This window comes from Oncorhynchus kisutch, linkage group LG15 (genome assembly GCF_002021735.2).
Source record: "Oncorhynchus kisutch isolate 150728-3 linkage group LG15, Okis_V2, whole genome shotgun sequence".
Lineage (NCBI taxonomy): Eukaryota > Metazoa > Chordata > Actinopteri > Salmoniformes > Salmonidae > Oncorhynchus > Oncorhynchus kisutch.
In genome coordinates, this window is record NC_034188.2 from 68,022,630 (window position 1) to 68,037,762 (window position 15,133).

General features: G+C 42.8%; 1 protein-coding gene across 2 annotated transcripts in view; it reads right to left on the minus strand.

The window, feature by feature from the left end:
* The window catches only part of LOC109905764 (mediator of RNA polymerase II transcription subunit 13-like), a 30,329-nt gene extending 16,762 nt beyond the window's left edge, over nucleotides 1-13,567 (minus strand). Inside the window, exons 1-9 of one of the 2 annotated variants that reach the window (XM_031790942.1) lie at nucleotides 12,840-13,567; nucleotides 11,326-11,560; nucleotides 10,319-10,487; nucleotides 5,330-5,475; nucleotides 4,912-5,109; nucleotides 4,585-4,770; nucleotides 2,008-2,167; nucleotides 1,793-1,903; nucleotides 61-738 (exon numbers count right to left, since the gene is read on the minus strand). In XM_031790942.1, the coding sequence (XP_031646802.1) occupies nucleotides 61-738; nucleotides 1,793-1,903; nucleotides 2,008-2,167; nucleotides 4,585-4,770; nucleotides 4,912-5,109; nucleotides 5,330-5,475; nucleotides 10,319-10,487; nucleotides 11,326-11,560; nucleotides 12,840-12,905 (1,949 nt within the window). In that variant the 5' untranslated portion in view covers nucleotides 12,906-13,567. The remainder of the gene's footprint in view (nucleotides 1-60; nucleotides 739-1,792; nucleotides 1,904-2,007; nucleotides 2,168-4,584; nucleotides 4,771-4,911; nucleotides 5,110-5,329; nucleotides 5,476-10,318; nucleotides 10,488-11,325; nucleotides 11,561-12,839) is intronic. The other variant, XM_020503329.2, reaches the window with a different exon arrangement.
* Between the last annotated feature and the right edge of the window lie 1,566 nt (nucleotides 13,568-15,133).

Genomic DNA, 15,133 nt, shown 5'->3' on the forward strand with positions numbered 1-15,133 from the left:
CTTGGTGCTTGTAGTAAGGTTTATCATTAACTCTTGAAAGAGAGGGGGTAGTGTACTCACTCTGTGACAGAGACAATGTTCTCCTGCCCTCCTCCTCCCCCAGAGTCATCCTGTAGTTTGTCCACAGGCAGCAGTGGTGTCAAGAAGTCTGAGGCCTTCTTCCGTGGCAGGTTGAAGTACTTCCAGGGGTTGTGGGCCGAGTCTTCGTTGGGGTTGATGGCTGAGCCCACGTAGGCAGTGGGTTCCAGGGATTCAGGGTAGGTATGGGGGAAAGGCAGGGGCAGATCAGACAAGGTCTTCTGAGGCAGCAGGCAGGGTTCAGAGGGGGGGTAGAAATGTTGGTGGATGGGCGTGGAGGAGCTCTTCATGGCCCCAGGGTCTTCCTCCTCGTGCTCGCAGGGGTGGGGGCTGAGAGGCGGGGGCTGGGGGGAGCCAGCCAGGTCTTGGGTGGTCCCGTGGGTGTGCAACATGGGGGCTTTGGAAGGGGCTGTGTCTATGTGGTGCAGGTTCGGGTAGGGGCCCTCATCCTGGGTTCTAATACACAGCCTCCGGGGCTCCATGGCCTGCTCCTCAAACACATAGCTGCGGTGGTGAAAGGGTGTCTGGGGCCTCTTCTGCTGCTTCTCCCCCTTCTCCAACTTCTCGCCCAGCTTGTGTTTGGGTGGCGGCTGTGGGGGCTTGCCCACTGATGGGGGGTTTCCTGAGGTGCTGCCTAATCGTTGCTTCTGGTTTTTATGCCTGGGGTGAAGAGTCAAAATATTGGAATAGCAATTTGAATGTTCATTTCCAAGATGTTTGTGATAAAAATTAGACCCCTAAAGGACTCTGGTGAGTTACAGAGAACAATTCACATCAGCCTAAAACACATGTCAAGCAAGGCCCGCGGGCCGGATCTGGCCCATGATACATTTCTATCTGGTTTGCACAATGATTTGGGTTGTCAATTCATTTTGGCCTGCTTCCATACCGCCCACGACGCTCTGCACTACAAGTCCTAGCAAGCACTGCCAACTTGATGAGCTCCAAAGAGAGTGCATTGCCACACACACACCCCTCCCAGACCCACACATACACCCACCCAACCAGGAGCCAGCTAGTGCGCTGTATCACCTCATTTGCAGTAGCCACGCTGTTTTCCTTAATGGTACTGAACGAATCTACCAGACCAAAAGTTTAAGTTGTAGGCTAAATGTTGATGCCAGGTTTCAGTTCCATTGCTGTAGCCTACAGACAATGCCATCTTTGATGTCAAAAAGTTATTAGATAAAGGATTCACACGAGTATAAATTAATACTAAAGCACACAAGTGAGTATGAGTTAAAGGTTGAGTCATCGACTTTATGAAATTACAGCTTGATGTGCTGTCCCATTTACAGAGCAGCAGAGGGAAAAGGCACAGGCAGTCCTCCTAAGCTACTAAAATGTTTAATTCTGGCTTCGGTTTATAAGACTTAAAACAAAAAAAAATCTGCAACAAAACACTTAAAATATTATTTATTTTGGGCGCAGCATGTTAGCCAATGCACATCTGCAAGCATAGGCTGGACAAATATATGCTATATTCAGCATCCTATGTAAATGTATAAGTGGACCTCATAAAGGGGCATATTTTTTTAAATAAATATGGTCAGTTTGGGTCGCAGTTCTATTCACGTTTTATTCTAAAAACAAACATTAGGCCATGTCTGGACTGTAAATTCATTGTGTTTTTTCAATATGGCCCGTGCGGTGATTGAGTTTGACACCCCTGGCCTAAAACCCCCACCGTTTTATAAAACGTGATCCACAGTACCTTGAACAGTTGCAGTGTGCCCTATGCGATGACTCCACAAAATCCCATACTCCCGTTTTGTCCCCCTCCTCCTCCTCACAGGTGCCATTGGTCAATGTAGCAAACTTCCTCCTGACAAAGAACCAGACAAACAGAGCTCAGCAGACAGCCTCTCCTTCAATAGACCAGTAGTATGATATGAATCAGTAGGGTGAGGTGACAGGTAGTGTACATACTTGCTCTGGGCCCGGTTGGTAGTGCACTCCTGCCACACGCTCTCCACCACCTGGGCAGCCAGCCTACGGGGGATCTTGCTGCCATGGATACCGCTGCTGTTGGAGCTGAAACCATCCACTGTCAAGCACAGCTTTAACCACCTCTGGGCTGCCTGATGATCTATAGCAGAAAAGATAGAGAAACACTTAAGTGATAATGTCCAAGAAGCCGGTGATTGGAGGATATACAGTATTGGCAGAGGTGTTAGCCAAGAGACAAAACACTGGCTTCGAGGGCATTTTCACTTTTATAAGACTGGTTACCAACAAACTCAAAATTGACATTTTTATTTAAAAAAAAGTTACTCTAATCAATTTATTCATACTATTTCATCCTTCCGCGAGACATAGTCCTGACACAAATCTAGGGCTGCTACCTATGCAGGCTGGTTGTTGGTTCTATCGGTTAGGTTAGAACCAGTCGTTAAAGTATTTTTGTTTTAAATCTAAGGCTCGACCCAGTCGTTTGTTCTAAAAGTTCCATTGCCACAATGGCTGGTAACGTTCTTATGCCTTGCTTGCTAGCCAGCCAACTTTGGCTAACAGTCACATCAAACAGCACAGCCAGAACAGCAGCAAAGTAGCTGAATATTGTTTAAGCTGTTTTTCGAGTAAAATAATTTGGGATACATCCATAACAATGTATGCGCTAATGATGCACAATTTCACCTGGCATATAACATTTGCTCTCTCGCCAGGCCACTGTTCAGAATAGATTGCTAACTGCACAGCTAAAACAATAACTTCGAACTGAAGCTGGAATGACAGCAAACTAGCGGCATTTTGTGATTTATTGACATTTATGTAACCCCAGTAAAAAAAGAAACGTCCTCTCACTGTCAACTGCATTAATTTTCTGCAAACTTAACATGTGTAAATACTTGTATGAACATAAGATTCAACAACTGAGACAAATTGAACAAGTACCACAGACGTTACAAACATAAATGGAATGTGTCCCTGAACAAAGGGGTGGGGGTCAAAATAAAAAGTCAATGCACCTGGTGGCCACACCAGATACTAAGTACTGCAATGTATCTCCTCCTCATGGACTGCACCAGATTTGCCAGTTCCTGCTGTGACATGTTACCCTCACTCTTCCACCAAGGCACCTGCAAGTTCCCGGACATTTCTGGGGGGGGGGTGGACCTAGCCCTCACCCTCCGATCCAACAGGTCCCAGACATGCTCAATAGGATTGAGATCCGGGCTCTTCACTGGCCATGGAAGAACACTGACATTCCTGTCTTGCAGGAAATCACACACAGAACGAGCAGTATGGCTGGTGGTATTGTCATGCTGTGGAGGGTCATGTCAGGATGAGCCTGCAGGAAGGGTACCACATGGAGGAGGATGTCTTCCCTGTAACGCACAGTGTTGAGATTGCCTGCAATAACAACAAGCTCAGTCCGATGATGTGACACACCGCCCAAGACCATGACAGACCCCCCACCTCCAAATCGATTCCGCTCCAGAGTACAGGCCTTGGTGTAACGCTCATTCCTTCGACAATAAAAGCGAATCCGACCATCATCCCTGGTGAGACAAAACCGTGACTCGTCAGTGAAGATAACTTTTTGCCAGTCCTGTCTGGTCCAGCGACGGTGGGTTTGTGCCCATAGGCGACATTGTTGCCGGTGATGTTTGGTGAGGAACTGCCTTACTGGTTAGGCCTACAAGGCCTTAATTGCCTACCGTCTGTAAGCTGTTAGTGTCTTAATGACCATTCCACAGGTCCATGTTCATTAATTGTTTATAGTTCATTGAACAAGCATGGGAAACAGTGTTTAAATCCTTTACAATGAAGATATGTGACGTTAATTTGTAAAAATCCAATAATTTTTGAGACAGGGTCCTGAAAAAGGGAAGTTTCTTTTTTTGCTGAGTTTTTTTATGTTTGATTCATGATAATCGACTGGCTCGTCCTGACATCAGACACGTTCATTACTATGGGACAGCTGGAAATCGAATGTAATATTGAAACAATGTTGCAAACGTCAGAGACCGGCAAGGTTAATACAAATCTCCTTAATACAAATCTTTTAGTGTAGATCTATTACATAAATTGCCTGGCTGGGCTGATGAGACAGTGGATTGAGCAGTCAGATGAAACAGAGTAAATAGGTATTACAACGTCAGATTTAGCCAGTGGTAACTTGTGGAATAGACATCGCCTGGAAGGCGGTATTTATCCAATCAGCATCCAGGATTAGACCCACCCGTTGTATAAATTAATAATACTCAGTATTATTAAATCCTTCTACTTACCAAAATAATCAGCTATGAGTTTCATGTACATGTACCTATCTAGGGAGTTTTTCCTAGCCACTGTGCTTCAGCATTGCTTGCTCTTTGGGGTTTTAGGATGAGTATCTGTATAAGCAATTTGTAAAAAAGGGTTTTATAAAATAATTTTACCTGAACGCATCAATGTTTAATCATTCAAAAGATGGACACTGAAGCCAGACAGCTACTCATATCCTATTACACCTGCAGTGTTTTTGGTCCTAATAGACTAATAAGTAAATGGTAAGGATACCCGTTTGGGCCTCCTCTGGTGATGTGGGAGGAGTAAGGGTGACAGAGGACATGGCATGGTCTCTGTGGGTCCCCTGGCCCTCACACAGGATGTCTGAGGGGTTGGCTGAGCCCTGGGGGGCTAGGGCAGGGAGGTCTGACTGGGGAACCAGTACTAGACAGGCAGGGTATACCATCCTCACTCCAGCTGGAACAGATCAGCACAACACATTTTGTCAGTGACAGCCTCATTCAGAAAATAAACAATTGCAATACCACATACTAACCATGAAAATAACACATCCACACACTGGACAACACGAAACTGTAGCAACATCCCCCATCTTACCAACAAGGACCTCCACGGCTGCTAGTGAGTCATCCTCCCAGTCTGCATCCTCCATCTTGTCCTCGGGGCGGTCCTTGGCGCTGGGGCTGATGGGATAGAACTGCCTCCACTCCTCAATGAGTTTCTGGGTGGGGTGGTCAGACATCTTGAAGGACTGGCCCGTGACCGTCCCGTTCAGACCATATGGACTCAAGATGACTGTGGAAAGGAGAGAGGGGATATGAAGTGTGAGCACAGGTCAGAATGGAGTCGTGACTAGAGATAAATGAATTATGACAGCAGGCAAGACTATGCTTGAATTATAAATACTACTGCAGCGGCATTGCCTTTGACAAAAAATATAATTAAAATCACAGTATCTAACCAATGACAGGTAGTTTAACTGTTATCTCAATAGACCATGGGTGGTTAGACCCACCTTGCAGGGGGCTGGCATTCTGCTGTGCCAAGCTCAGGTGCTCTTCACTCAGTCGCTGGACAGACTGGTGCTGGGCAATCTCTACGCTCGTGCACACATTACTGTCCCCGTGCAGGAAGAAGGTGAACGCACACGACAGGTGTTCACTGCAGAAGGGATGGAAAAACACGGTCAGTCTCAGATCCACCTGGAAATATTGGTAAGACATTCCTTAGAGAAGCAATCCGAGTGAAACATAAGATTCAATGTCTTATCAGATACAGAAAGCAAAATGATTTATTCTCATTTGGATTCACTGTTACAGGTTTCCTAAATGCAAAAGAAACCAATTAAAAGGGTTGAACAGGGAGGTATGTTGTCCTTGACCTGACAGGATACTTCAGACATGAAAGAAAAAAAACTATACCAAAACAATCTACAGTCATATGAGGCTGTAAGCAGGGTTTGGGCTGGAAATGAAACTGAAAGGCAAACAAAGATTTGCTGCTGTATGCAGAGTAAAGATCTTGCATGATTTCTTGACAAACGGAGCAAGTCAGGATACACTGGTTTATTACAATCGGTGCCATCTTTCTTTCTGCCTCAGGCTCACTCATGTTATACGTGCACTGAACAGTTAACAGTAAAATGTACAGATTAATATATATTTTTTTAAACGACATCCAGGGTTTTCTTCTGGATCAAAAAGGAGCGTAGGTGGTGGGTGTGGCGTGGCAATGAGTGCGGTCGGCACTGCCGAATCTCTACACCACCATCTCGGCTGTGTAGGCATTTTTAAGCCAATCTCCAGCAATTTTCACCATGGAGTGGAGATGATGAAATTGGCAAAAAAAAAATATATTTTCTACATATTCTGCCATAGAGTAGGGAATGTTATAGTTTTAAAGTTAATTTCCAGCCATTGTATGAATTTTGCCATGGCTAATACTCAAACAAAATCAAAACTGCTAAATTAATCATTTTGGGGATTTTCAATTCTCCCTGTCTAGATTTTATGTTGGTGATTGAAAACTAACAAATACATTATTACAAAAAAGTAGGTCTATCTTTTCAACATGTCCATCCCAAAAGTGAAATATTTTTAAAAATTACACCGTCTGGACGCTTTGGCGGCCCGCCCAAGGATTACAATGGCCGAAAAATCCCAGTTTTCCAGTTAAATCGTAACAAAAACTTTGATTTTCTATTAGGTTGAATCAAAGGTGGGAATGTTGGCAAGAGAAGGCACAAGACAGGGTTATCAATGTCAAACTAATCTTTACAATCAAAACTTTTACAGTCTGTGTTACATAGATAGCAGCTCCAGTACTTTGCTGGAAGGATAATAGTCTCAACATCCCAGAAATACAACTGATGACAGGCTATTGGTCTGTTCCTAGAGCGACAGGCCCATGTCTTCACCAGAGAGAAAGCAGCTGGAAATCCCGATGAGGGCGCTCCACTAAAACATGCCCACAAGAAAAGAAAACTGCTTCCTCAAATGCTTTCTGTTCTTTAAAATCACAATTTAACCAACACCCATCTATTTTTGTGACTACCTGGACCTATCAATTGGTTTTTAAGTATTGAAACCAAACCATATGGATTTGAATGAAAAGTACTTGAATAAACATGAAACCGTAAATATAAGCAGCAAACAATTTCAAATAGGCTACATGCCATATTAAACAGCATAAACACTAAACAGGTCAGCAGCAGGAAGAAGGAATTTAAATAAAATATGTTGGTAGGGTACATTATTCCAAGGCTATAGCCTACAAAGAAATACATTGTGAAGCATTGCGAGTGAAACACAATAAGCTGGTAAGGAAATAAACCCTTGCCATCTAAACATTTTGTTATATTAAATCATTAGTCTATAAATTATAAGCTGTGACTTACTTAGAATTAAAAACAATTTACACAACCCCTTTTTCATGATATCCAATTGACATTTACAGTCTTGTCCCATCGCTGCAACCCTCGTACAGACTTGGGCTGTGCAGAGAAAAAAAAAATGGTAGGCCCAAAAAGGTTTTTAGGCAAAATAACGTAATCAAAACAGAAAGCTCCTTGAATGGGGAAATATGCCAGGCCTATTGGGCCTAAATCAATTATGGCCTATTCTATAAATAATACAATGGAAATTAAGGAAACTTTTAAGAGATCTGATTTTTAGTTTATAAATACTTTCCTACAATGATACACTTAGTTATGACTCAGTTATCTACCCACAACATTCATTTGTTTTAGCATGTGCACAGAATAAGTATCTTGCTTTTGGGATATGAGTCTTCAGATTCCACAATGATTATTTAGTTGTGGACACTACAATCACCACACTCCCTCCCTTGGTACTCATCTTTGTAAGTCACCCTTATTTAGCACTTGTGTGCTTTATTGGTTTCTTTATGAAAATATTTAGCTAACTCCAAGAAAGTAGCTAAAGCAAGGGGATATAGCAAGGTAGACTACAAATGCATGCAAGTAGACTACAAATGCATGCTGGGGCGGGCATGCCCTGAGCTGGTGAAAAGAGCGCTCCTAGGCACGCTCCGCTCTACTCACATACGGTCTTATATGCCAATTAAAACCTACTTCCAGGTCACAATGGCTGCTTACTGTGAGGAAAATGGTCATTGAGGCCTGGCCTTCAACCAGCATGGACAACAGACAGATTATTTTAGTTTCAGTTAAAAGTGATCCTCCAAGACACCTATAGAACAAAATGTGATCACCTAGTTAAAAAAATAACAGACTATTATAAAATTGAAATGTTGAAACAAGGCTTTATTTCCTCACTAGTGCTGCACAGCCAAGCGGGCTAAACACACCAAAATAGTTCCCGTTGACAAGGTTTGTGTAAAACCACAATGCAGACTCAGCATTTTTCCAAAGACCAGACAGAGTACAGGTGACAGTGAGACCGCTGAATCTCACTCACACACCAACTCAGTCCAAGGAGGCACTGCTCTTCTTCAAAACCCACTTGTAGAGCTCTTCATCCTGAACACTGTGGCCAATTCTCACACACTTCACACCCGTAAACACACGATGACAGCTTAACACCCCAGTGATCATGCACTGCTTGAATTAGCAGGGCAGGCAAAACAGGCAGGGCTCAAATTAGCCCATTAGGGCTCTCCAGGATTCCCCCAGGCCCCATTTGAGTGCAGGGGGAAGCCAAAACTGTGATGTCATTCCACTTAAAGGCACCTGCATGCTTCCCAGCCGAAGAGTTCTTGCATATATTATGACTACATAAGCTGTTAAGGCAAAAAAAATGGGGCGCAAGCCAATGTCTATGCCCCTTTATCTAGGTTTGGTCAACAGTAGGGATTGTTCAATTAAGTATTTGTTTGTTTTCCCGCACATTGTTTTCATTGAGAAATACTGTACTAAACATCTTAGATGTAAAATTGCTCGACTAAGATCTTCTCTGCAAAAACCTCAGAATGAATGACAGATTTATTTTTTCTGACTATTTTGAGGAAGTGTATACTTGCTACAGCGTCTCAAATTTACAAACAGTACTATTGGTGCTTTTTTCTTGTTTTTCAAGCTAAGGTCTTTTAAAGGCTCATGTGAGCACACTCGTTTGGTCAGCCTAGCCGCCAGGAAAACTAAAGCATGCTGACACATAACAGGGCAAAAATTAATACAGTATCTGCTGCTTGTTCAGCCTGAGAAAAGGCACCACATAGATTCCCTAATGTTCCCAAATTATCTAATGGCAGTGTAGTAGTTGTCTGGAATCTGAGGTAATTTATAGATCAGAATCTGTGCAGGGCTGACTCACGTGAACAAGCATACATTCACCTGCCCCCACTAAAATACTATCTACGGACAACAGGAAACTCTCCAGACATCCAAGAAGTAATCCAGCAGAGCTATTAACAGAAAAGGATACTGAAGTGTGAATGGCTACTGAACATATGCTGCCTTTGAAGAGCCAAGTGTCCTAGGGGGATTTCAATGAATATATCAATCCAACAAACCTCAGGGTTTATTTCAAGAATAAATCATAAGAGACAAAAGCATCAGATAGGGAGTCACTGACAAAGTGTGTACATTTCCATGGCCTGTGTGTTACAAAGCACATGCCCGAACATCAACTAAAAGGAAAACTATCACATTTCACATGCTGACAAGATCAGGCATGCGCGTGGGTCCGCCATCGCACAAATGTTGATTTTGTCCATCCACACCAGATGCGATCAGGACACGCAGGTTGAAATATCAAAACGAACCCTGAACCAACGATACTCATTTGGGGACAGGTCAAAACACATGAAACATTCATTGCAATTCAGCTAGCTAGGTGTTGCTAGCTAATTTGTCCTGGGATATAAACATTGGGTTATTTTACATGAAACGCACAAGGTCCTCTACTCCGACAATTATTCCACAGATAAAAGGTTAAACCTAGTTAGTTTCTAGTTATCGCTCCTCCTTTGGTTGCCAACCGCCACATATAAGGTGCATTACCACCACCAACTGGACTGTGGACCGCATTTCATCTTTCAATCACCCACATAGGTATATGATCCAAAAAACAATGAGGAGAATGGAGAGGCGGGGCTTGCAGCGCGTCAAAATAGAACAAAGTTATATTTTAGAGCCTGGCTATGGAGACACTCAATGACGCGAGCAGTTTGGATGAAATAGTCGAATAACGTGTACATTTATTTTGTAACACGAGCAGTGTGTTCAGCATGTCAGAAATGGCTGAATTTCACACAAGACATTAATGCACGTCATTAACACCTTCCATTGGCATTCACTCAATTTACTATAGGCCTACATTTGTGGCAAACCAATTTACTATTCTTGGTAGATGTTTTTAATCCAGTGCAATACATTACTAAAACCAATAAGGAATTACACTGGATCAGGATGCCTGGTTGAACTGCTGTAGAAAAGTATTAGAAAGTCACCAGAGCACCCCGCAAAACTGATGAAGATATCAATACACTGGTTACAGAAGAGGGTTAATATGGGGACTCTTACCTCTTACTGATGGGCTTCTCATCCTTCTCATAGGGCTTGACAAACCACTTGCCAATACGGACAAAGCTGCGGTTCATGAGGCAACGCTCCAGCAGGTTGTGTACAGCTTTGAACAGGAGTGTGCGGCACTCGTAGGACAACCCGCTCTCCCACTCGCCTTCCTCTTCACCTGAGCCAGGGAGAGAGCAAAGACAGTCAAATAGCTGTTGAATGCTCCATCAACATCACAACTTTTAACTGTAAACAAGAACGAAAGGATTGGTGGTGTTGCCGTTTGTTATGGGTTCAAACAAGATTGGATAGGAATTTGACTATCTGCCAATGATTACGATGAAACTCAACACATTATGCAACTATGGAAATAATATGTTAAAGGAAAAATCCACAAAAAAACAGCAGTCAAACTGTGTAGCTTTCATGGACATTCAAGAAGCAGTGTCACCACCCACACAATCATGATGCATTATTTCCAAAAGATCATTTGAGTGGAGTTTCCCTTTAAGCTTCCATAATGAACTGTTGCAACAGTTTGACGGGTGGTGGGGATACAAAAGGTAATTTCACCTGACTAGTGTAGGATAGATACTAAACAAAAAATGTTCACTTTGTTTTATCAGTGGCAAGGACTATAAGATCTAGCCACCAGGCAGCCACTTAGCTTCACCCTGTAGGCAGCTAACTACTGTAACAGGAGCTGCGACTCCAATGAAAAAGCAGCTATTATGATTTAGGCTTTCAGCTGACCAGTATCATGGTGTGCAACCCCCCCCCCCCCCAACAACTAGACCTTAAAACTGTAGGCCTGACATGTAAACTACTTGCATCTTTTGGTAGTGAAAGATGCAGGTAGTCATTGAAGTGCATCAGGCTGTGGACTACTGGACAACTCATCTGAGCAGTGCCTTGCATGACTCTGGCAGCCTCTCTCCAAAAGTCAGAGTTTATCCTAACTCCAACGCCATGTGAGCCACAAACATAACCTTCCCATAGCAGAGGCTTGCCCTTACTTGACAGATCGTGGTGGATGAGTTCGGCGAAGCTGGGGTCGTCCCCCCACCAGAAGAGCCAGAGCTCACGGCGGCCCGGGGTGTGGTGCCTCCGCCACACGCTTAGCACATCGGCCGCCAGGCACCGGCTGAAGCTGCACAGGATGGGGTCTTCCTCTGTCACGGGAAAGAGGATGGGCGAGGAGGTGGGCCCCTGCCACACAAAACGTCGCCATTTTATCCCAGTCAGGTCAGCCTGGGGGATGGGGTGAGAAAAGAGAGAGCTGAGACAGAGGTCCAATCCCAAATGGACACTAGAACCTATGCACTTGTAGAGATCTGAGAGGATTTCACAGGTGCAACTAATATGGTAATCGCTCTACCTTGCCCTCTGATAGGCTCGATGGAAGTTTCACCATATTCCTTGCAAGATCTCTGAAAGTACGTAGGGTCCATTTGGGATTGGCCCAGAGACAAGAGGCAAGCCGGCTGAATGTAAAGCAGTGCAGTAGTAGCCTAACTCCTGGGACAACTTTAACAGCTGCTTTATCTAACCAGTGTGAAGTACCTCCAAATACAAAATGTAAAGGATGCAGTTGTTCCTTTGTGTGCAACCTAACCTTCCAAATCATTAGTCTTTAGGGTTCAAAGGGTGGGAAACCCATTTCTATCAAAGTATTTAGTGCCAATGGTTATTACCTAGAATATTCAATATAGAATAGATTCGAATGCTATGCGACATTTTCTAGAACAAGAATATAGAATCAATTCAAAAGACAAGACATTTCTTATATCCTAGTTAATAAAATATACAGTTTCAGCATCACTAAAACTATTGGCCTATAGTTGATATAAGGTACACTTGTCTTAGTACCATGTTGAAAGTTCTATCCATAAGGGAGTACCACATCACACTACAATGAGGAAGTGTGCAACTCACTAGCTTCATGAGTTGTAGTTGACAGCACTGGTGATAGGAATGCTCACTGAAGAAAACAATACTGTAGACCTAGTCATAGGCTGACTCATATTGTTGGCCTAAAAAGTTAGCCATAACTAACTAACCAAGCATCAAGTTGTAAACAAACGCTAATGTACACTATGACTAGTTGCTAAGAAATAGTTAGTTGGATAGAAGAAATTGAAATCAAATATATAGCTAATGGTAATGAGGTGGAGAAGAATCATTAACATCTCACAACGACAACCTCACAAAATAACCTGAACATTGCATGCCAGTTAGCCAACATTAGCTAGCTAGCGAAATGATTGCTAGCTAAGTAAGAATGTTTGTAGTTGAATCTGGTGTACTTCAATTGCTATAAACTAACATCGTATCAACAAAGTATTAATGTTAGCTAACTACAGTTAAGTCACTTGCAAAATTTCATTAGACAGTAATCTAGAACAGGCCTTGACGCCTCCAGTCAGCTGCAGTCAAGCGGTTTAGCTTGCTGTCTGCCTAGCCAAAATGGCTTTATGGCCTCAGTTTGAGCTAGCTAACGTTAGCATGCCAACATAGTTTAATCACTCACCAGGCAAAATAGGTTGGAGTGGCAGTCCTCTAAACTGGCCCCGTTTGGTACAAAACATGAACTCATCCTCACAGCGTGGTTGAACAATCCATCGTCTCAGTTACCGAGAAGAGCAATATTCAGCTAAGTTATTTGATCTGGATATCGAGTATTTAGTCAACTAACCCAGAAAACTAAGATGCTAACTTGCTAGTTATTTATACAACCGGTTGATGCCTAGCCACTATGCTAGCTTCTTGCTTGCTAAACAGTCTCGCTGTCTTAATAGCCAGCTAGCACAACTAGCTAGTTAGCTTTCTACGCTAACAAATTCATCAACCCCCACTTAGAGTCCGTTTTCTTACTTTACTTCATAATATGTTAACTAAAATATCTACACGAACCATACCACAGCCTCACCATGAAGTGATGTAATCTAAAACAAGTTCGGAGCAAAGAAACGCTCCCCTCCCCGAGTTAAGCTATCTAGCTAACATAGCCAAGTCAGACTAAATAAAACAGTTAGCTAACACCACCCTTATATTCCCCATAGTCGCCGGAATCCGATAAAACTATCAAAACTTTCACTAAAATACTGACATCATGATGTAAATGTCCATTAAGGGTAAGCATTTGCGTTTACTGATTCTCGGGTCCTGCAGGTTGCCATTTGAATTCAAGGCTGGAATTCTTTAATGGCGGCCAAGAGGACAACTCTGCCTCCCAACTCCCATTGGCCAATTTGTGAGGGGGGGGGGGGGGGGGGGTCACACTATAACTGATAGCTCGTAACTGTGTTTACTGATCAAACCAATGACATCTTTGTATCAAGCCAACTCATCCTATAATGATCATTATGCTTTCAGGCTCCAGCCAGCCATAATCTAATGGAAATAGTAAAAAAAACGGAACCTCTCATCCTGGTTCCAGTCAGTCAATCACAGGTAATCCTCCTCAGGTAGCCAAGTGGTTAGAGCGTTGGGCCAGTAACCGAAAGGTTGCTTGATCGAATCCCTGAGCTGACAAGGTACATATCTGTCGTTCTGCCCCTAAACAAGGCAGTAAAATTAACCCACTGTTCCTAGGCTGTCATTGTAAATAAGAATCTGTTCTGAACGGACTTGCCTAGTTAAATAAAAAGACAGAACTACTGCACAATATGTCAACAAAACAGGGCACAATAGAACAGTTTTACTAAATGTTTGCATTTTTGCAAGTTTTCCCCTGTTCTTTACTAGAGAAAATGGTAAATAGAGGTAAAGGAGGGGGAATCATATCTCAAACATACACAGCTGTTTGGGGGAGCTCTGACAGAAGTGTGGCATACTTTCAACTCCAGCTGATGACATGAGGGTATAATGTTTAATTTCCAGGGCACTCTAGTGTCTACAAATAGACCTAGTCATTCAATGGTTTTTCTTTATTTTTTTATTATTTTCTACATTGTAGAATAATAGTGAAAACATCAAAACTATGAAATAACATATGGAATCATGTCACCAAAAAAGTGTTAAACAAATCAAAATATATCTTATATTTGAGATTCTAGTAGCCACCCTTCGCCTTGATGACAGCTTTGGTATACACTCTTGGTATTCTCTCAACCAGCTTCATGAGGTAGTCACCTGGAATGCATTTCAATTAACAGGTGTGACTTGTTAAAACCTCATTTGTTGAATTCCTTTCCTTCATAATGGGTTTGAGACAATCAATTGTGTTGTGACAAGGTAGGGGTGCCCTATTTGGTAAAATACCAAGTCCATATGGCAAGAACAGCTCAAATAGGCAAAATGAAATGACAGTCCATCATTACTTTAATACATGAAGGTCAGTCAATACGGAACATTTCAATAACTTTGAAAGTTTCTTCAAATGTAGTCGCAAGAACCATCAAGTGCTATGATGAAACTGGCTCTCATGGGGAACGCCACAGGAAAGGAAGACCCAGAGTTACCTCTGCTGCAGAGCATACGTTCATTAGAGTTACCAGCCTCAGAAATTGCAGCCCAAATAAATGCTTCACAGAGTTTAAGTAATAGACACATCTCAACATCAACTGTTCAAAGGAGACTGCATGAATCAGGCCTTCATGGTCAAATTTCTGCAAAGAAACCACTACTAAAGGACACCAATAATAACAAGAGACTTGCTTGGGACAAGAAACATGAGCAATGGACATTAGAATGGTGGAAATCTGTCCTTTGGTTTGATGAGTCCAAATGGGAGATTTTTGGATCCAACCACCGTGTCTTTGTGAGATGCAGAGTAGGTGAACGGATGATCTTCGCATGTGTGGTTCCCACCCTGAAGCATGG